Source organism: Lissotriton helveticus, chromosome 5_1, assembly GCF_964261635.1.
Source record: "Lissotriton helveticus chromosome 5_1, aLisHel1.1, whole genome shotgun sequence".
Taxonomy (NCBI): Eukaryota; Metazoa; Chordata; class Amphibia; order Caudata; family Salamandridae; genus Lissotriton; species Lissotriton helveticus.
The window spans coordinates 847,884,302-847,909,960 of record NC_136065.1 but is presented as its reverse complement, the minus strand read 5'-3'; the positions used below and the strand labels follow the sequence as shown (position 1 = coordinate 847,909,960).

General features: G+C 40.7%; 1 protein-coding gene across 2 annotated transcripts in view; it reads right to left on the bottom strand.

Annotated features, from left to right (window-relative positions):
- Positions 1–25,659, bottom strand: part of TUBGCP2 (tubulin gamma complex component 2) — a 376,270-nt gene that overhangs the window by 150,705 nt on the left and 199,906 nt on the right. For both annotated transcript variants that reach the window (XM_078643325.1, XM_078643326.1), the window contains exon 9: positions 2,455–2,600. In XM_078643325.1, the coding sequence (XP_078499451.1) occupies positions 2,455–2,600 (146 nt within the window). The remainder of the gene's footprint in view (positions 1–2,454; positions 2,601–25,659) is intronic.

Here is a 25,659-nt window from a genome sequence, read left to right as displayed (position 1 = left end):
CAACACAAAACTCTGTAATCCATGTTGGCAAATGGCAGCTGCAATCAAATTCTTTTAGTGACACCAACCTATCAGAGCGCAAACAGTTAGTTAATATGCAATGTGCCGTTGGAGAAGAAGCTCGGTAGTCCAATAGTGTGCATTTATTTTCAGATTTGTATTTCAAAATGTTCTGTGGAGTTGCAAATTCACAGAGGATCTGTAGAATAGCCGTCCAGATATCTATACAATTTAACATCTACATGCCCAGACAGAAAACCCTTTGAAATGATCATTTCTCTACTACTGAAGATTCATACAGAACCAAAAAAGGCACTTCCTTGAGTAATGTCCTACTTACATGTTCCTTTCGGTACACATCTTTTCAGCCCTTCTTTCCTATTTTCAAGCAGCATAATATCATAAGTGAGTTAAAATTGGATTGGTTGCTAAAGAATTAAGTTTCTTTTTTCATCTTCATTTTGTGCAAATTTAGCAAAACAAAACAAGCATTGGCATAGCTAATAGGTCTCGCCTTTGGGACTTTGTAAGTAAATAACAAAACTGAAGTATAAGACTTCACGTTGACATTTACTTCATAGCCCTTAGCCTGCTGTCCGTAGGTTGAGATCCCTGAATAACTCACCTCCCCGACTACGAAAGAAGCACCCTGCAAACCCTAGCCCACACCCGAGCTGCAGCCCATGTATGAAGACCCCTGTATGAAGACCTCTGTCCGAACAAATCTCCTGCTTCGCAATATCAGAGCCCACCTCAAACTCAGGTGCAATTGTAAGAGAAGATCTTACAGCGGCAACCTACCGCTATCACTGCGAAAACAGGGGCGTAGCTACCACTGGTGCAGCAGCTGCAGCGGCACCGGGGCCCAAGGGGCTCAAATGAACCCTAACAAAGCTGCATCTTACTACATCAACAGCATATTGATGTAGTAAGATACAGCTTTGTTAGGGTTCAGTTGAGCCCCTTGGGCCCCGGTGCCACTGCAGCAGGCATGTGAGGCTGCTGACAGATAGTCCAAAAAAGTTGAAATGCGCTAGACTCAACAGTAACATTCTTAGAAGCACAGTCCCAACTGCCCCTACCGCTATCACTGCTGTTAAGGGTGGGGCAGGTCCTGCAGGCAGTACCTGTTGCTGGACAGTCCACAGACTGCCCGCGCTGTGTCCAGTACTCCCTAGACTCAAAAGGCGTAGGCCCCCTACAGGAGTAACTCCTTGCTCACAGTCCTGGTTCTAGGTCTGCTTGTTCTTTGTCGGAGACCTGGTCCTGTGTTTCACCCCTGCTCCGTGCTTATCGTCCCTGAGCAGAGACAATATTACTTCTTGACCATCAGCACTCAGTGTGCTTACTGGCCGACGGCGTGGACTGAAACCCGCTGCACTTGTTCGCAAACCGTGTTTGGGCTGCCCCGCTTTCTACCCTGCACTTGTTCACAGGATCACATTTCACCAGTATCATTCCGGCCCCCGCGCTCAGCTCCACTCTCACCAGAGCTCAGTTTTGTGACGTATAAATGGAGGGGGTGGGGGTTGAACAAGAGTGAAAGCTGCAGCCCCTCCCCTGGAACAGGGGAGGAAGGAGAAAGAGAAACTATCTGAGAAGGAGGAGCAAGCCTGAGGAGAGAAAGGAGAGGAGAGGAAGGGAGGCAACATTGGCAAAGGGATGAAGAAAAGAGGGAGTGTTCAAAGGAAAACCACATTGGCAAAGCCAATCAGCCTTTTGGTTTCGTTAATGCGTGTTTCGTTTAATCATGCTGTTGAATGCTTTATTGTTAGGGAAGATGCCGGGCCAACCTCACGCTGAAAGAAGCCCGGGAGTGGTATGCGTGCGCGCTAAAAGGAATTTGCACCAGGGCCAGCGTGACCACCATCTGTTTCAAACTAAGATAATTGGAAAGAGATGGCGCTGCTGCTCGCTCCCGAGCTGCCAAGGCAGAGAGAAGGCGGGCCATGCACACGCCTTTGGCCAATTGCGTGCTGTCTTTCTTAGAAAGACGCATGCAAAGGCCAATAGGTGTGATGGGGAAAAAAGCACACGCACAAGCGTGTGGTGCGAGTTTTAAAGCCCTTACTAGAAGCTTCGCCTCGGGCTCAGGCAAGACCTAAAAATGACTTTTTATGGTCTGACCTAACTACACAGGCACTATTGGTATGGGGAGGGGGGCGAGGTATGTGTATGTGTGGGTGGGTGTACACCCCAGCCCACCAAACAAATATGACATCTTCAGAACCAAGAATAAGACCGGAACACAATACCAATAAAACCCTAGAAGCTGAATCTTACTCTAGTCTTCAAGGGAAACCATATTGGGCACACACCCAAACTTCAATACAACTTATAGGCCATAACAATGGTAGAAGTTGTGCCATATAAATATACAGATAATATATCACATTGGTCTACTGTTAGCAAGGTCTTCCTTTCATATTATTAATAGGCTGAATGTTGTACTACCTGTACTCAGGATCTTATCAGCCACTTTCTGTAGGAATGAAGGAATCTGCTGCTGTACAATGGTGTACCTTTCGTCCCAGTACTTATCATTATAATCCTCCTGAATTTTCTCCTTTTGCAGCTCGTGCTCCTCCACCATGAATTCACTGCAAAATAAACAAAAAGTCTTGATAATAAGAGAAAAAATAAAATACATAACCGAGGAGCATTAAAACAAATCAATGAAAGGTGTGTCGCACTGTTTGAATGTGCCTTTCAATTACTAGGATGTTCTAAAATATATTATATTCTATTTCTGCTTATGGTCCGCTTACAAGCTTATAGTTTGGTGGTCCTTAAGTGGAGTGAAATTAAAGGTGATAAGAAAGAGGTATTATAGAAGTACTTTATGATATCCACCTTCAGATTTCTAACTGATCTTTTCTAACTAAATTCCAAAATCATTGGAAAATAAATTCTAAACAAGTCACTCTATCTTTCATTGATTCAAAACCTAATTGTTTCAAACAACATCCTTTTCAAACACATTCTTTTAGAATTTTTGTAATTTTTAGTGGCAATATTGACTAAAGTGTCCGTAGTCACTAGGTTTAGATCTGATATAGTGAAAGCTGGCAAGAGTGTACTCAAGGAGCCGTGCCCCAAGGCACAGAGTTACAATCTAATCCTTAAAAACCCTCTCCCCTGAGGAAATACTTGTAGGGCCCTTCCCTTTACTTTGAATCTCTACTTTGCAAGAAGAAAGAAAAGTGCCCTCAAGCTCAATGAACAAGTTTATGTGCCGTTTTAAATGGTACAGAGGAGCTCTCTCCAGAGAGACATCTTCCAAGGAAAATTCGAGGAATTTTCAACCATTAAAATGGTGAAATAGAGAGAACATTACAACTTGCATCATAGTGTACGAAGACTACATGCCTTCATTGAGAACGGTTTATTGTGTACGGAGTTTGGGCTTACACTCAACTCCATATGGAGTTAAACTTAATTTCATTTGTGATAGAGCTAAGGCCCATTAAATATTTGGTAGTGCTAGGAACTTCACTGATAACTAAGAGATAGCAACTCAGAGGGCTTATCTTACAGATAAAGTGGTGAGAGCATAACTGATAAATAAAGAAATGAGTCTGGACCATGTTAATTTCTCTGAATACCAGTGTGCTTCATTGTTTGATCATTTTTGAAGAAAAAGGTGCCGGCCCTGCAGTTTATTTAATAGAGCTCATTAATCAGAGCAACAAACCAGACTTATTTCTTGATTTGTATGGTTTAATATACCATGCACTTTTTTACTATTTCATTAGCTAAAAAGATTACTCCATTGCATGAGAAAAACACAATACATTTAAACAATACATATACATGTTTCAAACCACATTAAACAAAGAAACAATCTTACGTTCTATGCACATATATACAATCAACAATACAAACAATTAATCTTTGTATGGTGTTTCCACAAACAGTTAGAAGATAAAGTCTCTTGCAGAAAGGAAATAGAAATAAATTAACTGCAGCAAGTCTAGATTCCTCAATCTGCTGGTTAATACACCAATTAGTTAATTCCTTCCTGCTTTTGCCGACGCGTTTCAAACTTGCTTATTTCATATTGCAAGTTCTCATCTCCCCCTGCTGGTTAATTGGTGTATTAACCAGCAGATTGAGGAATCTAGACTTGCTGCAGTTAATTTATTTCTATTTCCTTTCTGCAAGAGACTTTATCTTCTAACTGTTTGTGGAAACACCATACAAAGATTAATTTTTTGTATTGTTGATTGTATATATGTGCATAGAACGTAAGATTGTTTCTTTGTTTAATGTGGTTTGAAACATGTATATGTATTGTTTAAATGTATTGTGTTTTTCTCATGCAATTGAGTAATCTTTTTAGCTAATGAAATAGTAAAAAAGTGCATGGTATATTAAACCATACAAATCAAGAAATAAGTCTGGTTTGTTGCTCTGATTAATGAGCTTTATTAAATAAACTGCAGGGCCGGCACCTTTTTCTTCAAAACATAGTATATGGTCCAGCCGACCCTGTGTCCCAGGACCTGTCTCCCCATTTTTCCAATCATTGTTTGATCAAGCAATGGCGGCCAATATACTTTCAGGTACTACCTATGTGCACACTACTCCTCAGAACCATTGCTATTGCCAATGGCACTGGCATCCACACCCTTAGGGATATACAAGAAGCCTTTGACACAGTGGATGCAAGAATGTGAGTTCACAGTTAAGGGGATAATGACCCACCTTAAGTAAAAAAACACAATCCTGGTCAGAGTGAACCACTAAAGTCACTAAATCAAGCTCAGCTCAAATTCCTAGAAGCTATGGCACAGAGCAAACAGGCTTAGCTTGGAGGCAATGTGTAAAATATAGTTCATGCAGTACCAAAACAGTAATGAATTCAAATGACACAAGAAAAATCTAGTAAGTTTTAGTAAATAACATGACACAAAAACAACAAAAATACAACAGGGGGAACTGGAGATATGAATACTTAAAGTTTTAAATAAAAATAGCTTCAAAAAGTATTATGCACCAACCGCAGTCAACTGGCAGCAGTAGACTGGGACCTAGGCACAAATTGGCTAGTCACAGGGAAATGGTTTGCAGACTGTTAGTGAACACATATGCCTCCAATTAACATGAAATTATGACAAAACCAAAAAGCAAAAGCGATGAACAACCATAATTTAATTGATCAAAAAAGGTTAGTCAAAAGATCAAGTTTGAAATGACAGAGCATATGTCAATATCTACATTTTGGTTAGAGCAGGTGTAAAAGGAGGTGGCGAGTGCAAAAAAATGAGGTTCAGTGCAGGTGATGTGCAAGGGGAAGGTAGTGCATATAAAAACATCCACAGTTGGTTAGCGAGCCTATCCTGTCAGTTTACTAGCCAATACAATAAATGCAACAACATAAACAATGGGAACAGTTATAAAATCACTGTCAGCCAGGTTTGTTTGTAGAAAAAAAGAGGAAAAAGTCGACGTGAGGGATCTAGGAGTCCCTGTGAGATCCAGGGACTGTCTTCAAATATGTTTACTGTTGTTGCTTTGGTACAGGGTGAGCGACAGGCCAAAAGTTGCTACCATCCTTCATGCTAAATATCACTGAAAAAGAGTCCAGGAAAATATTTGACATGGTTGAGGTTTAGACCTTCACCACTCGCACATGTGGTGCACTGTTTGCAGCAGAATAAATGAAAGAATGGTAGAACCTTTTACATTGGCTTCAAATTATAGTTATTTACAGTAAACAAATGTGATGAAATAATGTATTTTTAGAAACAGTTTAATATTGGTAGAGCGTTACTGGCACAAAAAATGATGTGATACCTGTGTTTATCACACACTTGACCCATTTACCACAAATATGATTGACAGTTTTTGACCTAAGGTATAGTTTCATTTGCGGTTAAAAAGGCAATGGCAACACTGCACTTGACAAGATCTTTACTTTACACTTGACCTCTTAAAACCACCCACACCCCTAACTATTCTAAGGGTAAAATGACTCTGAAACGGTACTGCAAAAAGTGGCCCATTATTCATAGATGAAATAACTGCAGTGTACTGCAAAAAGTGGTCCATTTTTCATTGCTGGGATTTAATATTTCATTGCAAGGATACTTTGGATGCCTACCTAGGCTTCTGTCCAAAATGTGGAGGGGGAACATCCCAGATAAAGATCTGGGATAACTGCATAATTGGCTACTGGTCAGTACCCATCAGGCCCGCTCCTTTCGTCATGGATTTTGACATGGTTATTTCGATTTTGCATGGAAAAGTGACCTCCTTAGCAGTGAGCCATGGAGTTTCCCAGATATCTGCCTTATCTCTCGACTATTTAATTTTAATAATGGATCTTTGCTCCAACTGATCCATCAGGGCAGCTAATATCCCACTCCTATCCAGATGTCACCCAGCTCTAAGAGTGGCCAGTCCATCAGACAGAATTAAGGGAGTCAGTATAAGTTTAAATAATAACACTGCTGAACTGGCTCAGAGCAGGTGCCTCAAACTGTATGCCACTAATTCTCCATGGCCAAAAACATATACGCTCTCCTTCACTCTGCTCATATCCTTCAACTCTTTTTGGTGACTTTAGAAGATACCAATCTCAAGCCACAAATAGCTGGTTTTGTTATTTAGCAATGGATTAAGTTAGTACAACACTGCAGAGTACACCACTTCTTTTCCATTACTTTTCTGAAAGTGCAAGGGGGGCAGCCTTAATGAATTCCAATTGACATCAAAAGAATAAGTATAAGGTGGTCTTTTGTAAGCTCAGCCAATTTGAAGACAAAGAATCAATATTGCAGCAATTTACTTTTTGATCTACTCAATCGGGATCATGCCTTGTATACGGAGAAGTCCACTGGTTACCAGTGAATGTCAGTGAATTTTAAATTTCTAACTCAAATCAAATCAAAATAAGATTTGTTAGATTTAAAAGGTTAAATCATAAAAGTGCATTGTTTAAAATCAATCACGATATCATACAAGTACATTGTCATGCATAATCTGTAACAATCAGATTGACTGGATATTAAAAGATATTTAAAACATTATCTTTACAAAACACTTTAAAAGACCAGTTCCATTGTTCACATTATTTTACTACTTCTAATCACGCCTTTCAAGTATTTAAATAGGTGGCTAGTAAACACATCATGTTCTAGAAGTTGTAATATAAAAAAGGCCTGGCAGCACTGTCTCAATCCTAACACCCTTAATATTGGTACTATCCATCATCATCATCATACTTTATTTCGACCATGGGGTCATAAAAGTACACAGCACAAGAAAAACAAAAAGTAATCAAAAAGAACCAAAGATAGAAAAACAATCCATATCACATATAACCATTAAAAAGGATAAACATACATTTCAGATAGGGATGGTCTTAAAAGTAACTATAATTAAAAATACAATACATACCACTTATTACATCACAAATCAGAGCCCATCAAGACATACATTTAGTTCTTTTGAGCCACAAAGCATGCCAATATCTAGACACTCCAAAAACCACAACTCTGCTGGTATCAGTGCTCAAAATTCTAAGCAACTCCAAATAGTGGCCAGGGCCTACAATCTTACAAAGGGGGATAATCAATTTTCCTTCAGTGATTTGTAGCTAGGACAAAAAAATAGCAGATGGACAATTGATTCAGAACTTGCACAACAGGCCAGACAATAATCATTGTTGGCTAAGCCCTTAGTCCATTTTGTGCAAAAAGATTTGAGGGGTAGTGTTGTATACCAAAACTGAAAGAAAAGTTTCCGGGCCAGGGAGGGACAACTTCATCCAGTGTATCCTCAAAGCGGGGGGACACATTTTAAATTGAGGAAACTGAACGTCAGACTGCCCTCGACCTTGGATGTAGCTTGCACAGATGTGTTTTCCCAGAACAATGCCTTCAGAGTGGACCTGGGTACAGAAGGCATGTTTCCCGGGTCTGACCAGAGACCCATCATTCCAAGCCTCTCAAGTAGTTCCTTCAAAGTTCTAAACCAATGAATTGAGGGGACCGAGGGAAGTTTTAATAATTCTAAAAGAGGTTCCCGATAAGAGCTAAGTTCTTCAACAGTCCACAGTCTATACCAAAACATCAAAAGTTTATAACAAATTTTATGAGCCAACTGCCTGTGTGCTGGATCAAAATAAAGAGGCACCAGAGGAGTACTTGCTGGTAGATCTATCAGGGATCTAAGAAAGCAATTTTCTATTGATAACAAGGAATTAATTGAACCTGTGCCCCACAGTTCAGCCTCATATAGAGCGCCCCCTAGGATTTTTATATTTCGAGAGCAGGTGCAAGCTGCATTGAAGATGTCTTTCTGTGTATTTTACCTAGATTTGCGGTCTGGTGTATAAGTTGCATCTTCATCTTTTCAATGTGTGGCTCCCACTTAATTGATGAAGTCAGGCGGATGCCTAAATAATCAAAAGCATTGACACGCTCCAGGTTACTATTGCCAGCTAGCACCTATCTTTTATGGGGTTTGGCCTTTCCTTTCCTGAAAATCATATATTTTGTTTTAGTTTCATTTAGGAACAGGCCCCGCTCATGACAAAACATGATAAAATCATTTAAAAGCTGCTGGAGACCTTGTGGAGTCTTTGCAATTGGAAGGGTGTCATCAGCAAAGAGAAGAGCCGGATTCTCTTGTTACCAATTCTTGGAGAGTCACAGCCATCCCTATCTAAACAATTAATGACATCATTGATAAAAAGAATAAAAAGGGTGGGGGCAAGGACACACCCCTGCCTTACACCACACTGGACGGGAAGGTGTCCGTAAGTTGATTATTCCAACCCCATCTAACCCGAGCTGTGTTAAAAGAGTAAAGCCTAACAAAAACATCTAGAAGATTCTGGGGCATGCCCTGTTTCTTAAGAACCCTCCAGAGATTGTCATGTGGGACTAAGTCAAATACAGACCGTAGGTCTACAAAGCCTTTTAGGTGTACTTCCTTCCAATATATACATAATAGATGGAAGGTCTGGTCCAGGGTACTGATTTTGGCTCGAAAACCAGCCTGGAGGTCGTTCAAGACACCTGACTCTGTAATCCAGTCCAGCAGCCTAGCTAAGATCTGCTTACTATCCATCTTTTTCTTAACATAGTATAAAATGTACAAAATAGTAACATGTGCGTTTTGGATTGTGTAGATATATCATGGGCATAAAATTCTCGACCGATCGTTCATGTTTGGAAAAGTTGTTAATCGATGTATGTTTCCTAGACGGAAGCGGGTCAACAGCATCCTATCATATCCCCCTTTGACAGTTACAAGATAGGGTTGCACACCGGATTGAAGCAGTAGCAATTGATTTTCTCTAACTGTAGATTTTACTATTTCGATGGAGAATCTATTTGTCTCAAAGAGCTCTAAACAATTAATCTTTAGTGATTTCCTAGAAATTGTGGTAATGCTACCCAGGTCATCGAAATATTCGGGTTGCCCGAGATCGGTCATGAAATTCTTAACATATTTTATCCAGGGGAATATGAAGTACCCTTTGTAGCTTAACACAATTGTTTAGTACGTCCCGATTAAAGCTAGTAAAAGTAGTTGACCATTTCTTATGCCATAGCAAGATCAGTTGAATCTTGATTAAATCTAATATATATGTCAGCCCAAGTTCCGCATGGCAGATATAGGTAGCAGTACTATTCAGGACCACTAATAGATATCTCAGGAAGGCCTTCTCGATTAGTTGTAAAGGTTGTAGGTCAGCGTAACCCCAGATACCGGCGCCATACATGGCAGTTGAAACACACTTTGCTTTGTAAATCTTTATTAATTCCGTGATCAGTCTTACCAAATTTTCTAGCAAAGTTCACAAATGCTGCTGTTGCTTTGAAAATAATAGTTGTCTGGCTAAAATGGCGTGTGACCAGGAGCACTTTTGTTCGAAGAGAATACCCAGATATGAGAATCTATTGATGAAATCAACCTTGCTGTTATTGATAAAAATGTCTTGACATTTTACACTATTGTTTCTGCATTTCATGACATATGTTTTTGTAGTGTTTACTTGGAGACCTAAATTAGTCATAAAGGTTGAAAAACTGGAGAAAGCTCTTTGCAGGCCAAGTTGTGTGCGAGACATTAAAACAGCATCATCTGCATACAACAATGCTGGAATTGGACGATTGTCTATGTATGGGAAATCCTGGCATTCGCTGGTTAAAACTGGATCTAGGCCATTAATATACAAAGTAAAAAGGAAAGGGGCTAACACACACCCTTGTCTCATCCCCTTCCTAACTGGAAACTTGGAAGTGCACTCTCCTAGACGTCTGAAGCGAACCCTAGCATGTGCGTCTTGATATAACTGTCTAAGGAAGTTTATAAGTTGCATTTCGACACCCAGGCTCTCTAAAATACTCTAGAGTTTGTAATGTCTAACACAATCAAATGCAGAACTAAGATCTACGAATGCCAGGAAGAGGTTCCTGCTTTTAGCTTGCGTACATTTACCCCAGATGATGTTCAGGTTTAGCCCTTGTTGGATAGTACCGAGGCCTTGTCGGAAGCCATATTGCAGTTCCGAGATTATGCCAAGGTCCTCAGCCCACGTCTGCAATCTATTCAATAGAATTGGACCGGCCACTTTTACAAAAGAATCTAATGGTGATATTCGTCGGTAACACATGGGATTATTGCTGTCTCCCTTCTTAAAGATAGGGACCAATATAGATTCTGACCAGGACGGGATAAAACCTGGTTTGCAGCAGGCTTTCAAGACTAATGTTAATAATGGCCCCCAAAGTAGGGGATTAGATTTATATAGGTCCACAGGCACACCACCTGGATCAAGGGCTTTCCCTCCCGCACTTTCCATTAATGCGTGGATAACTTCATCCACAGTAATGTCAACATCAATTGGGAAACAATTAGGTAGTTCTGGGTCGGGGACTTGTCTAGAGGTTGCCGGTAACATCACCCGAGCATTATCATTATACAAATTTGAAAAGTGATCCACTCATAGGTCCTCTCCGATGGTTATCTCAATTGTTGGTAGACCTTTGGGTGCTAGAAAAGCAGAAGCATGTGTTGCCTCTAAGTTTGGATACTTCTTGTAGAGCACGCCATGATTCTTCTCCTAGGGCGTCCTTTCGTTCTTTGAGGGCACGTCTATATGCCTTTCTAGCCATCTTAATTTCAGGCTGGGTTCGAACAGATTTATGTAGAGCGTTTTTCCAAGGCTGTATGGGCTTTAGAACACTTTGTATCAAACCATCCCAACTTTTTATTATGGGGTTTTGTACTAACCACGCGTAGATTCCTCTTAATCTCGGAGGATATTGCCAAAAAGGAATTCAAAATACCAGCGTTCGCAGCGGTCTCATCGAGACAGTCTGCAAAGGCTGATTAACAGTTATTGAGAAGTGTCTTAATAAATTCTGTAGGATCCAACATAGACCAACGGATCAAGTATCCGCTAATTTTATTTAAGGCAATATCCTTAATAAGGTGTTCGGATAGATCGTTTATGTTTAACATATTGCGTGGAAAGTCGAGGGTGATGCTTATGGGAAAATGGTCACTAAATGCAACAGGGTGGGTTATAAAATTATGTAGTCTGGTAGAGTGTCTATTTCAGACCAGAACGTAATCGATAATAGATCATGTCCCTCGACCATTAAAAGTGCAACTAAGTGGGACATTGGGGGAACATAGTTCATTTGCAAATCCAAGATCAGATGAAAACTTGATTAAGTTTAAGTAGTCCCGAAGTGTTGAGTGAGAAAAGTGGGCAGATTCAGTACCGCCAGGCGTTCAACCACATACCTCCGTTGGTGTGCGGACACAAAGCAGAGTTGGAGTCCCCCCCCCCCCCCCTCCCCAATTACACACAAATCCTTATTCATCTCGTTCTGCATAATATTCAAGTACCTCTGTAAATTTCCCAAAACCCCCCAAGCTGATCTTTCGGTATGTTATTATACAAATTCAACAGGGCAGTACAGTGCATGTTATCAATATGCAGCATCAATACTTGGTAGAAAATATCTGAAATCAAGAAATCTATCTTTTTGACGTTCACTCTATGGGAGACGTTGTGCATAAACCACTCTTGTTCCTCCCATGAGATGATAATACCGTCGGGAGTGAAATGTTTTATAGCCAATAATGTGCTGAGTACCCTCCGCCTAGGTTTCATGCACGCATAATACGTCAAATTCATCTACAAAATCTAGCCATAAGGATTAGAGAGTTCAGCACAAAGTCCCACCACATTCCCAAATAATACTTTACATGTTGATGTCCTTCCATGATCAAAATTACTACGATCTTTTCTTGTGTGGTCAATTACTTTAGTGAGAGGTTGTTATGCGGGTGTCAGTGGGTCCTGGCTACAAAGTGGGATATTTGTAACATAGTTTAAATTTGTGCCATTGACAGAAGGTACCATAGTAACGAGAGGAGGCGATTTTACGATAGTGTTATGCCACACCTAGTCATTATTTGGGGTTACACATATGTTTGATGTTTCAAGTCAATCGATGTCCTCCAGAGAGGGCAATATATTGAAACGGTTCTGCATGGGTATACTATAGATATGTGATTAAGTACCATAAGGGCATCTCCTGCGAGTTCTTATCTGATTTTGGTTGGATGGTTGATAAAAATATCCCAGAGGCATAACGTTAATATCCATAGTCATGGTGTATTCATTGCCAACTCTAGTGAGAATCTTGCGAATCAGTTGCAGTGTTTTAAATGTCAGTACTATACAGTCACCTGAAAGTGTTTTGTGATCTCTACCGACCCACCCTCTGTTAACCCAGTTTTAGTTTCCAACCAAAAAAGAGCTTTGTTTCTCACTGAGTCCCATGATTCTTTCGCCTGGATTGGTAGACAAGGTACATTGGCCAAAACTATTGCATACAGTGTGGCCGCAGGTGGCAAGTCAAACCTGGAGCCTTCTGTGTCTGGGTCGCTGAAGTATGATGGTCGACTTGGGGAAGCTGTCCCTGTGCTAAGGCTTGCCAGTGCCCTTAGTTTATTGGCCTCATTTTGTTTAATGTTATTCGTATATCTATTAAGGGGAGTTGGACTCTTGACTGTGCAGCTATGGTATGACTATTGGCCCCGTCTTTATTTGTGGTTCATTGTAATAAACCCCCCCCTTGTGTTTGTTCGGCGTGCCTGGGGGATAAGTTGCTATCTGGGCTCCCTGCTGGGTTAAGTGTATTGGTCTTAGTAGGGTCAAGATGTACACCTAAGTGCTTGTTCAGCATGTCTTTGATAGCTACCACTCAGGCCTTTAAATTTGATAGGGCATCAGTAATTATTTTTTGTAAAACGTCAATGTTAAATTATAGCTTGTTGGAGGCTTCAATATGACTATTTGTTTGAATGTTAGATGGAGGCAGTCCTCGTCTCCCATTATCAGACTTAGCCTGTCACCTCCACAGAGTGCATTTGTTTTTCGATGGCCCCCATTGCTGCCGATAAATATTTCATTAACGATTCCTGCCCCCCCCCCCCCCCCACCAGCTGGCTTTGGCACACTCCCAGCTTTTCTTTTGCCCATCACTCTCACCCAAAACTAGAGTGCACTAACTATAGCATTTAGGACTCGGTACTATTTCTAATCGTTGAATAAATTCCCTGCTAATTTCTGAATATTGTATAATCTCTGAGCTAGATGTACAATAAATGAAGATTCCCACAGTACTATACTGAAATGGTCCCCAATTCAGTCAAAAAGAAATTAAAATATTTCTACTCCACCCCTCAATAGTTCAGCGCAGCAGTCTCTCTTGACATTTTTGGCAGATCCAGGTATAAGTTTGTCTAAAGGTCCCATTAACCACCTTTGCAAACACCAAAGTAGTTCGCGCTTATAGTAATTAGTCACTGCAGAGAATACGTCCCAGAATACCAGCAACCATAAGGGGAACTCACCTTCCATATGCAGAAGATCCAGGGAAAAATTAATCAAAGGGCTAACCCGGCCCGGCCTAGTCCGGTCTATGACAGGCACGCCTCGTGAGAGTCCCAAGTTGCGGAACGCCTCAGCATCTTAAATAGCGCTCCTGCGCTCGATTGCTGATGCTGCTGCTGTGGGCCCATCCCTCACCGGGCAGGAACCAGGGAGTAACAGCAAAGTGCTCTGTGCAGGCACCAAGGACAGGAACAGGCACAGAGGAAAAAAGTGTGGTGCAATTAATTTAATGGCGCGACCCACCCTGTGGGACGCCTCAGCGTTTTTAATAGCCCTCCTTTGCTTGATTTCCAGTGCTGCTGCTGTGGGCCCCTCCCTCACCAGGCAGGAACAGCAAAGTACTCTATGCAGGCTACTTAAATATACAAGTGCCTCAACAGAATGGCACCAACACACAAACAAAAAGTCCACAAGGCAACGGTAGAATAGATAGCTCATCTCAGGAGATCAATGTCTGCCAGTGGTACCTCAATCCAAATCTGAATCACGATGTGACAGTAGTTTTTTGATTTTGAGGCCCAAACTCCCACTTCATCTTTTGAAGGGAGAGAAACTTTCCCTCAGTTGGTGACAGAAGACATGGTGGAGATGTGGCGAAAGATAGTCTTCAATCCTTCTATGGCATGCTCTATTTTTGAGCTTGCCGATCTCCAGGGGCGGAGTACCTGAGTTTTTATTCCTTGCTGTTTGCCCAAAGCTCCTTTTCAGGGACCTTGATTTATCATTCATTTATTGCAATGGGCCAACTTTACTGTGTTGGGGAACATTAATCTTCACAATAATGACCTGCAGAACCAGCTGACATCTATGCTTATTGAGCCTATGGTGTCAATGAACTTGCCTCAATTGGTCATGGGGCAAAGTCACTCAGCAGGCTACACCATTCATTTGGTGTTCTCTAACTGTCTGATGTCAAACTGTCCTCCCGAGCCCGCCTCCTGGTCCGACCATTATTTGATTTCCTTAACCCCTTCCACGCTCATGACGAGCTGGGCTCGTCATGAGGTAGCCTCCTGCTACGCTGATGACGAGCCCAGCTCGTCATGGAACATTTGTTTTTGCATTTTCCAGCACACAACGGGAAAATGGACCGCATCGATGCGGTTAAATTGGAAGACAGATAAATCATCCCGGTAGGGCGGTGGGCCGAACTGTTTTAGGGCTTGGGGAAAGGTGAAGACCTCTGATTAAGCGGACCTCGTTGCAAATACCTGCTCCTTTTTACTCACTCTGCCAACCACAAATGTGGGGGTTGTTTCTCCTGGTTAGCGGGTGCAGTGGATATGCTGGCTCCCCTCCAAGAGCTGAAGAAGAGAAAGGGGCAGATTCCTAGCCCCTTGGTTTTCTGCCTCCTTGGCAGCTGAACGTAAAAGTTGCAAAATGCTGGAAAGAATTTGGCACAAGAACTATTCCCCTTATAGTAAATTCAACAATAAATCTGCTCCTAGAGCATATCATGTCTCTATTAAACAGTCTCAAGCTTTGTACTTTACAGACAAAGTAAATTCGGCTGAGCAAAGCTCCCGCTCCATCTTTCAGACTGTGAAATCCTTACTATCCCCAGATTCTTGCCACAGGCCCATTTTCCCCTTTCAAGATCTGTGCAATGGGCTAGCGATTTCTTTGAGACTAAAATCACTGATATTCAGAGATAGTTGCCTGCTCCTCAGGAGGGCCTGTCTCCTGTCTGCCCTGCAGGACCCGAAAGCCATAATAGCAGGCTTACCCAGTTTTAGGCCTATTTCACTGGAGATATAGAGGGAGGCCATTCTGATTGATATATATATATATATATTTTCCACCAAAACGTTCACTCGGAAGTGCACTCTTTGCACGGCTGGTGCTGGGCAGTGGGGATGAACGTTCCCCCACTGCAAATTATCCACCAAAAAGAATTATTGTCCGCACTCGCTCAATTCGATAAATTGGGTTTATTTAAACAGAGACTTCAAACAGCCCCCTACACCTACGCGTTTCGACCGCAGGTCTTGTTCACAGTGTTACCACTGGTCCATTGTCTCTTTATAATTTATATACCTTCTAGTCCATTAAGCACATGATGGTGCATTCTGGGTGAGGTCGTTTTTCAATTATTCTTGAAAACTTTAACGTTTGTTTTGCAGTGCGTTTTTTGACATTTTACTTTTCTTCAGGTCACCAGTACTTTCCAAGTGGTTTAAAATGTTCTCATGCCATTAATAGTCGTTTTTTAGATGGGAATATCCCATCAACCCTTTGTAGGGGTTTATAGCGACACACAGTTCACAGGCAATCCATCTTGTAATACCCAGAAGTTTGCTGTCAAATTATATCTGGTTTGATTCGGGGCTCAGTGCCCATTTGACAATTTCCTTTTTCCACCGACTGGAGTGTTCTCTAACTTCTAAGTGGGCTCAGTGCCCATTAGATCCTATAATGTGACCTGTATTGTATCAATGTCTGACATTCATGGTATTTCGAGCAACAATCCGATTTGTGTCCCTCACATTTTGTTTCACAGGTGGACATACATTTCTTCATCCATATTAAGTCCTTTCGGTGTCTTCGTTTTGAATCTGATAATCAGGCGTGACTCCAAACGTCTCAGTTTGAGTTTTCTGTTACCCCCTCTTTCATCTGGAAGGATAGTGGCCAAACCGCTGTAGCATACATCTTTCCAGGTTTTTCCAGTGTGTTGGAGCATGTGTTTCGCTATGGCGTAAAATGTGTCGCCATTTTGGATGGCCCTGACGTGTTCCAATATCCTTTTTTGCAGAGGACAGGTGGTCATTCCAATGTAACGTTTTCCGCATGCACAGGTCAACATATATACCACTTAGGTAGTTTTACATGTGATGGAGTCTTCGATGTTAAAGACCTTGCCTTGTGGGTCTGTCAGTGATTTTAAAGATTGTCCTATTGTGCATGCCTTACATTGATGGCATTTGTTGAACCCTTTTTGCCTCAATGTTAGCCAATCCTTTTTCTTCTTTAACTGGAAATGACTCCTTACTAATTTGTCTTGTAGTGAGGGTGGTTTTCTAAATGTCATAAGGGGGTATTCGCCCAGTTGTCCACCGATGTCCGGATCTTTTTTGATGACATTCCAATACTTATTAAGTATTCTCCTTACATTTTGACTTTCTTTACTGTATGTTACAATCATCCTTATAGGTTCAGGTTGTCCTTGTGTTTTCTCAACTTCTGTTTTATTGATCAAAGTTTCTGTTCTGCTTAATGTTCTGGCCTTGGGTTCTCCCTTTTTAACATCATTGTACTTGTATCCTCTTTTTAGGAATCTGTTAGTAGTTTATTTGTACTTGCGGTTCATTTCCATTGTGTTGGAACAATTTCTTTTCATGCGGACAAACTCCCCATAGGGGATGCTTCCTTTTAGGTTTGTAGGATGGAAACTGTCCCCGTGTAGTACACTGTTCGTGGCTGTACTTTTACGGTGTACTGTAGTTTCTAATTGTCCATTTTCTACATATACCTTAGTATCCAGAAAGATTATTTCCTTGTTACTGATTGCCGATGTAAATTTTAACCCCATTTCGTTGTTGTTAAGTTCATTGAGATACTCAGTAAATTCCTTTTCCGTTCCGTTCCAGATAAGGAACAGATCGTCGATGAAGCGCAGCCAAAGTATAGCTTTGGGTGTATGGTGTTCGTTCTCTTCTCTCCAAGCTATTGTTCTTTCCCACCAACCCATTGCTAGGTTGGCGTAGCTCGGAGAGAATGAAACTCCCATGGCGGTTCCGCATCGTTGAGCGTAGTATGTCTTGTTGAAAAGAAAGATGTTATTGTTCAGGCATAGTTCTGTCATTTCTTTGATCATCCGCCAGTGCTGTAATTCTTCCAAGGGTTTTTGTTTGAAGAAGAATTCCATTGCTGTTAGGCCCATGCTGTGAGTTATAGAAGTATATAAGGATACTACATCGATGGTTGCAAGTAGATATTCATCTACCCATGCGATGTTCATCAGGTTACGTAGGAAGTCTCCTGTGTCCTTTATGTAAGATGTTAATGTGGGGACTATCGGTGCCAGAAAGTGATCCACATAGATGGAAAGATTCTCATATATTGAGCCGCAGCTTGCTATAATGGGTCTTCCAGGAGGTCTTCTAAGTGTTTTATGCACTTTCGGCAGAAAGTACATAGTTGGCATGATAGGTTCCTCCGTTGTTATAAATTGCACTTCCTGGTCGGTTAATAGTCCTTGGTTTTTCCATTTAGTGAGCTTGCTGTTTAGTTCCACAATCATCTCATTGATTGGATTCTTTTTTAATTTTTCATAGTTTTTGGTCTCTCCTAGTTGACGCATGGCTTCCTGCATGTAATCGTTTTTTTTCCATTAGGACAATATTCCCGCCTTTATCGGCGGGTTTTATTTCCAGTGTCTCATTCTCCATTAGAGACTTCAAGGCTTTGCGTTCCAAGATAGACATATTTTCTTTTTTTCCTTTTTGTACATTATTTTTCATTTTTTCAAGATCTCCATTGACCAATTCAAAAAAAGGCATCAATTTTGTTACCTGGATACAACATCGGGCAAAATCTAGATTGTTTCCTGAATTTTGTTTTTTGATGTTGCTCGATGTTCAGTCCCATTTGTTGTAGAACTTGACTGTCTGTTATTGTGGAATCCTCCACCTCATGGGCAAGTTCCAATGCAGTGCGCATTGCTGGTATTTCTGCAATTGTAATCTGCGCATCATTTGCATCAATGGTGCTGATATTTTGGTTGCTATTATCAGGTTGTATCCCTCTTCTTTTAAAGAATTTTGCCAATTTTAGTTTGCGTGTATATCTGTATAGGTCAATTTTGGTTTCAACTGGGTCAAAATGGGTTTCCGGGCAGAATGTTAAGCCTTTATTCAAGAGGTTCTCCTCAGCCCTGGTTAGCACATGTTTGGACAGGTTTATGATTAAATATGGATCTGGTTCTTTTTCTTCCATCATTTGTTGGTTACTCGATTTCTCAAGTGATACCCCCTTGTTTTTTCTGGAACTTCTTCTGGTTTTTCTTCGGTTTTTTTTCCTTCCCTTTTTTTTCTGGCTTTGTTGTCCTCTTCCCCTCACTTTTGTTCTTTGTTGTCTCTGGCCTCTTCCTCTCCCTCGTCCCCTTCCTCTTGATTGTTGTTGGTCTAAGTACGGATATGTGTTTCCCAATTTTTAGTTTTTATTTGATGTAATGTATCTTTAATAAATTGTTTTAACAATTTGAAATATTTTTAGAGTGTTTTCACATATACTGTAAGTCTCACCTGTTTACATTGCTTCCGTGTGATATGTGGGTTGTTTGGTTTTTATTTGTATGTCTGTGAGTACTTATGTACTATTGTGAACCTGCCCAAAGGGAATTTCTTTCTGACTAACGTCATTTGTGGAACCCTATCCCTTTGGTTTTGGGGTCCCTCTCTCTTTTATTAGAGATTCTGTGAACGGTCCTTTGGACTGGAGAGTTGCACTTTGCCGTTGAGCCTAATATTGACTTTCCCAGGGACGATTAGCCCTGATGGATAAAATTAAAACATTTGGTTTCAGCGAAGACCAACTCCACCGCATTATAAGTACCAAAAGTGGGAATAGGATCACAGTAGCCTCGGGTAAAGGGGAAAACTGGGGTAAACTTGTGAATCTGAAGAAAAACTGATCCGAACGGAAGCCCATGCTGACTTCCTAGTAGAATATTTAACATCTGGCATTATCCCCATTGGATTACAGGTTCGTAATGAACCGGGAATATTCACAGAGAACAGGAAGTTCCTTGAAACCTGGGCACTAATTTCAAATAGGTGCAGTAGAGACTGGATGCTCTTAATCATCGAAACAGCGCAGGGCCTACTTATCCTAGAAAAAGAAGAAATTGATAAACTTGAAGATGAGCTTAAAAATTGCCCGGCTCTAGAAGAGGCCAAGAAAAAGCTGGCTGACATCAACAGAGATGTTGAGGGTTACAGTACTTACCTGATAAACAAAAAAACTAACAAGCTGAAAAAAGACATTGAGATGTATGCAGAAGACAAAACCTATCCCTTTTTAAAAGAAAATTATTTCCAGAATAAATATAATGGGAGTTGGGAACGACCCCCTAATAGACAAATATACTCAAGAGGTGGTAACAAACAAGTGACCTTCTCCAACTCATCATGTTCCGGATCTGAGGAGGAAGAAACTAGTGAGGTTGGTAGGAATAGTTATGACCAAGGGTTTTTTTTAGAACCACGCCCAAGGAGGGGGCAGGCCTACAATGGGAATCGAGGCCAGGGTCATTTCAGTCGAGGAAGGCAACAATATCAGAATCAGGGACAACACAATTACAACCAAGGTCCCCCTCAACAAAACTACAACCAGGGACCTCCCCAGCAGGGCTACAACCAAGCACCTCCTCAACAGGAATATCTAAGTACCCGGAACAAGAAGTACTGGAAACAACCAAACTACCAGTGATTAATTTATCCAGTAGAACCCTGAGCAATGTAGAGATAGGGATTCTTAGTAAAGGGTTTAGTTTTGTCCCATCCACCAATCTGGACAAATTTCAGTTTGAAAAGGACCTACGTTCCTTTTTCAGGAAGATTAGATTAAAAAGATTTTTTGAGGATAGGGAGTACAGAGAAAAAATAAACATCTCTGGTTTAAAACCTAAGTCTAAATTCACCCCTACTCTTAGCATGGTGAATAAAAACATTGCAGCTTTCGAAACAGCGGTTGAAAGCGGCATTCACAAACTTTTTGATAAAGAAAAGCGATGTCATAACCACAACATCTCAGCTAGTGAAAGAGAGGCCATTAATCATTTGAGAGACGATAGCTCCTTGACCATCAAGCCAGCAGATAAAGGTGGCGGGGTGGTGGTCTTTGACACCGGGGATTATGAGCGGCGTATGCTGGGGCTCCTTGGGGTTGGCGAACACTATGCTCGCACCACTGAAGCCAGCCTTAAGAGAGTAGCGAATGAATGCCTTGCCTTGCTCACAAATGCTAAGGAGTCCGGTTTTATTTGTGAAGAAGAGTTTTGCTTCCTTAACAATCTTGAGCCTAAAACACCAGCCATTTATGGCCTGCCCAAAGTGCACAAAGACAGACTCAACCCACCCATGCGTCCAATAGTGAGTAGTATCGACTCACTACTTGAACCAGTCAGTAAGTATGTTGACCACTTTCTGAGACCCATTGTGTGTAAATTAAAATCGTATGTGCGAGACTCAGCACACATCATATCGCTGGTTGAGGGAATGCCTTTTTGTGAGGAGACTCAGTGTCTAGTAACCCTAGACATTGAGTCTTTATACACTAATATCCCCCAGGAGGCTACCACAGAAGTGATTGATGAAATTCTGTCTGGACAAGACCTGGGTGGGGCCAACAAGGACTTTATAGTTGACTGTGTGAGACTTATTCTCACTAATAATGTCTTTCTCTTTAAAAATGACTATTATAAACAGCTTAAGGGGACCAGTATGGGGGCTACTTGTGCCCCCAGTCTGGCCTGCCTATATGTGGGTAGGTTTGAAGACATACACATCAACAACGAATTGGCCCCTTTCTTCGAAAATGTAGCGGGCTGGTACCGCTACATAGACGATATCTTCTTCATATGGGATGGGCCAATCGAACTACTAGACGAATTTCTCCTGTGGATCAACTTAGGAGATCCCAACTTAAAATTCACCTCATCTTACAGTACCACCAAGGTTGAATTCCTTGATATATGTATAAAAAACTGTGATGGAGCCTTGGCAGTAGAATTATATACCAAGCCAATGGCAAAGAACACCTTGTTAGAATTCTCTAGCTTTCATCCAAAATCCCAAAGGGAAAGTATCCCCTTTAGTCAGTTTCTCCGCCTTCGCAGAAACTGCTCTGATCTGAATGATTATTACAAACATGCTGAAGTCCTCAAACTTAAACTGAAAGACAGGGGTTATCCAAGAAAACTTCTCTCGAACTCTATGAAAAGAGCGCGTTTCTTTGACCGGGATGCTTTGATTCACAACACCCCCAAAGAAAAGGAGCCCCTTAATAAAGTTGTATTTGTCAGCAAGTTCTCAAACATGAGTAATCAAATAAAAAACATTGTGAATAGGCACTGGCACATTTTGAATCACGAAGAAGATGTAGTATTAGAGAAGCCATTATTTGCATTTAAAAAGAACAGAAATCTTCGTGATTTGTTGGTTCATACTTATAAAGAAGAACCATTTGAAAAACAAAGAACTATTGATGGCACAAAGGTTACCGGTACAACGAAATGTGGGAGTTGTAACATGTGTAATCAATGTATTGTGGGGTCAGATATTGTCTGCAATTCTAAAAAAATCAAATGTAAGACCCATAACAACTGTAAAAGTAAAAATGTCATCTATTTACTGCAGTGCCCCTGTGGCCTTTTTTATGTTGGCGAAACAGGAAGAGAAGTTCGAACGAGACTTCAGGAACACAGATCAGCCGTGAGAACGGAAAAAATTACTGCCCCAATTGTAGCCCATTTCTTAGAAAAGGGCCATAAGGATTCAGAATTTGGTTGGTTTATATTGGAAAAGATCAAAATTGGCAAAAGAGGTGGCAATATGGTCTCAAGGAGAAAGGAGAGAGAGCAATGGTACATCTCTTATCTCGACACTGTCAAGAAGGGCTTAAATTCAAGAGAAGAATGGGATAGGATTATTGGAGCTACATAGGACATCTATTTACTCCAAGTTTCCGTTTTTATACTAGCTGTTACTGTAATATTGCAGGCACCCTAGACCACTGGATAGCCTTTAGAACCTTGCTTATATGTTTTGACTATAGATAAGGAGTTCTGCCTAGCCTCGGCAGCACAATGGAATAATCCTTTTAGAACATCAGTACTTAAACATATAGGATGTATGCACAATAGGGTGGTCCCCTATTATGAATGCATATCACCATTATTTAATTTGTAATAATATATATGTGCCTATAGTATCTAGATTACATGTCTAAATTAATGACCCACATGTGGGATCATTACAACTTTTCCAATAGCGACCCTCATGTTTCAATTTCATATGATGCTCACATAATACAAATTATAATATCAATTGCTGTATCTAATTCCTGCAGCATTACGAAAATTTAAGGCACGACAAATATAATTTCCAACTGGTTTATATACAACAACTAAACGCTATCCTGTGACTGACGCGGTTACCAGTACGGGTAGTCTTTTCACCCGTTCTATTATTTCCGCTTTCGTCATGAATAAACACCCGCGAATCGTCGGGTATTTAAATTCACGCGTCTCTCTCAGAGGCTGCTAGCCGGGAAGACGAAGAGAAGCACGCAGGACGTCCGCGATCGAGACGCTTAAGGTAACCGTTCTGAATGGGCGCTTTTGATAGTAATGCGCTATTGTTAAAGGGACACGATTGTGACGAAGGTGTTTGTTTCCTTCCTTTTTTGTCACAACATGTAGGGCTTACAAAGAGGAATTTCCTCGTACAGTGGGTATCCTTGGACTACAACTCCCGGAACCCTTGATGTGGCTAATTTATGAAAAAGCTTGATTAAAAGAGGCAGAAGTCGGAACAGAACATATCACTACTGCGTGCTTACGAACTAGCTTTTTAACTGTTTGTAAGTATGCCCTAAGACAATTGAATAGCATAAGTCCTTTACTTTGTAGCATTCAGCCAGTAACGGTCTGTTTTCGTATATATATTTTCAGCTTCCAGTCATTTAGCTGGAGATCATCATGACTTTGAAAGACGTATTTACGCCTTATACCACTGACTTTTAAATAGTAAGTACTGGGAGTACTTTTTTCTCAATATATAAATGCGCTATCTGCAATAGCACCGGGACATCTCCTGGTTGTCGAGATTGTGATAAACAACAGGAAATAAGCCCTTATTAAGGCCCCCTTTTTCTGCTATGCGTAAATATTTGGCCCCATCTCCGCTCAATTATAGCAACCACATAGGATATAATTGGGGCACAACCATTCTTTAGCGTGCGTTAATTAACGGGCACACTACAACAGAAGGGATAGACGAGCGGTTCACTGCCCCAACTGCCGTGGATAGTGACGTAGAGTGATTAACAGTGGATACATACAATTCGGTGTTCTGATGAACCTAGTGCTATGATATACAAATAGAGAACATCAATCTACATATAAGCTATTTAAATATATTTATACTTACTTTCTCTGACTAGGTGTTTGCACATATAGAGGAAAATTATTCGCTGGACGAATATCTTGACGTGATGATAAGGAGGCTGAATACCCCTTATAATACATTTTAGACTTATCTCTCGTTTGAGGTAGGTGATACATCATTGCTCTCCTTTCTTGCCACCTCTAACATGTTTAGCTTTGGTAAATTCGGTTTATCAGTATTCATGGAAAATCAAATGTTCCTGGATTCTAATTTAGGCACGAACATATGAGTTCAATGTCCTTATTCATGAGGTTATTACCAAAAATGACGAACTACTATCTTCAGACTACAAATGTAGTATACCTGTATGAGCATGATGTATGTTCTTTGTTCTGGAAGCAATGTATATATGTGTGTTAGCATAATGAGTTTGAAACATTACGTTTTTTAAAGATTGTGTCTTCATATTTCTGCAAGTTGAGTAGATCTTCTGTGTTTATTAATTAAGCCTAAGACTGGTCTTATTTAAATTTCAGAAATTATTTGGGAAACATTATTTATATACTGTCCTGATGAAGGCGGATTAAATTGAATGCACCGCCGAAACGCGTCGACGCCTAAGGAGCAAATCTGGGAATACAAATTAAGGAGAAATTCAAAATTATTGTCTTCTGTTTGAGTTTTATCCTTTCTCCCTGTACACTCCTTTTTTACTTGAATGTTGTTTTTATTGATTATTGTACCGTCCTCATGTGTTTCCCAATTTTTTGTTTTTATTTGATGTAATGTATCTTTAATAAATTGTTTTAACAATTTGAAATATTTTTAGAGTGTTTTCACATATACTGTAAGTCTCACCTGTTTACATTGCTTCCGTGTGATATGTGGGTTGTTTGGTTTTTATTTGTATGTCTGTGAGTACTTATGTACTATTGTGAACCTGCCCAAAGGGAATTTCTTTCTGACTAACGTTGGTCTAAGTACACCAACTTCACCTCTTCTAAAAAAGGTGTTCTTGTTCCGCAGGTCTCTTGATCTTCACTCTCGCTCCAGTCCGTATCCGATTCGCTCAAAGTTGTATTGGGGGTTTCTGGCTGTGGTTGTGTTTTCAATTGTTGTTTAAGATGGGCTCATCTTTTAGCGAATGTCAATATCCTCCCACATGAGTAATCCTGCTCATCTCTTCTGTATTTGCGTTCTTTGCGTTCTTCCACTTCCGTCTCATGTTTGTCAAGTGTGGCCTCCATGTCTTTCCTATGTTTCTTTGCCTCATCTTCTTTTCCATGAGACAGTATATGGGATTCTATCTCCGCTATTTTTTCATGCAATTCATCTACATCAATTTTGGCATATTTCACTATGATTCTAATCATATTGATGGAGCACTGCATGTTGTTATTGCCCCAATCAATGAGCATTTCTGGACGTCTATCCGGGTGGTTCGGGAGAGTGAAAATTCTTAAACCTCTGGGGACCATTTTGCATTCAAGATATTTTTCTAATGTAAAAATTTCGAAGCTTTTGGTTATTTCTTTTTTCAGGAGTCTTTCCAATTTCAAAAATAATTGTTTCAGTGTCATTAATCCAGGTTCAGTTTCTATTGGTTTTTCC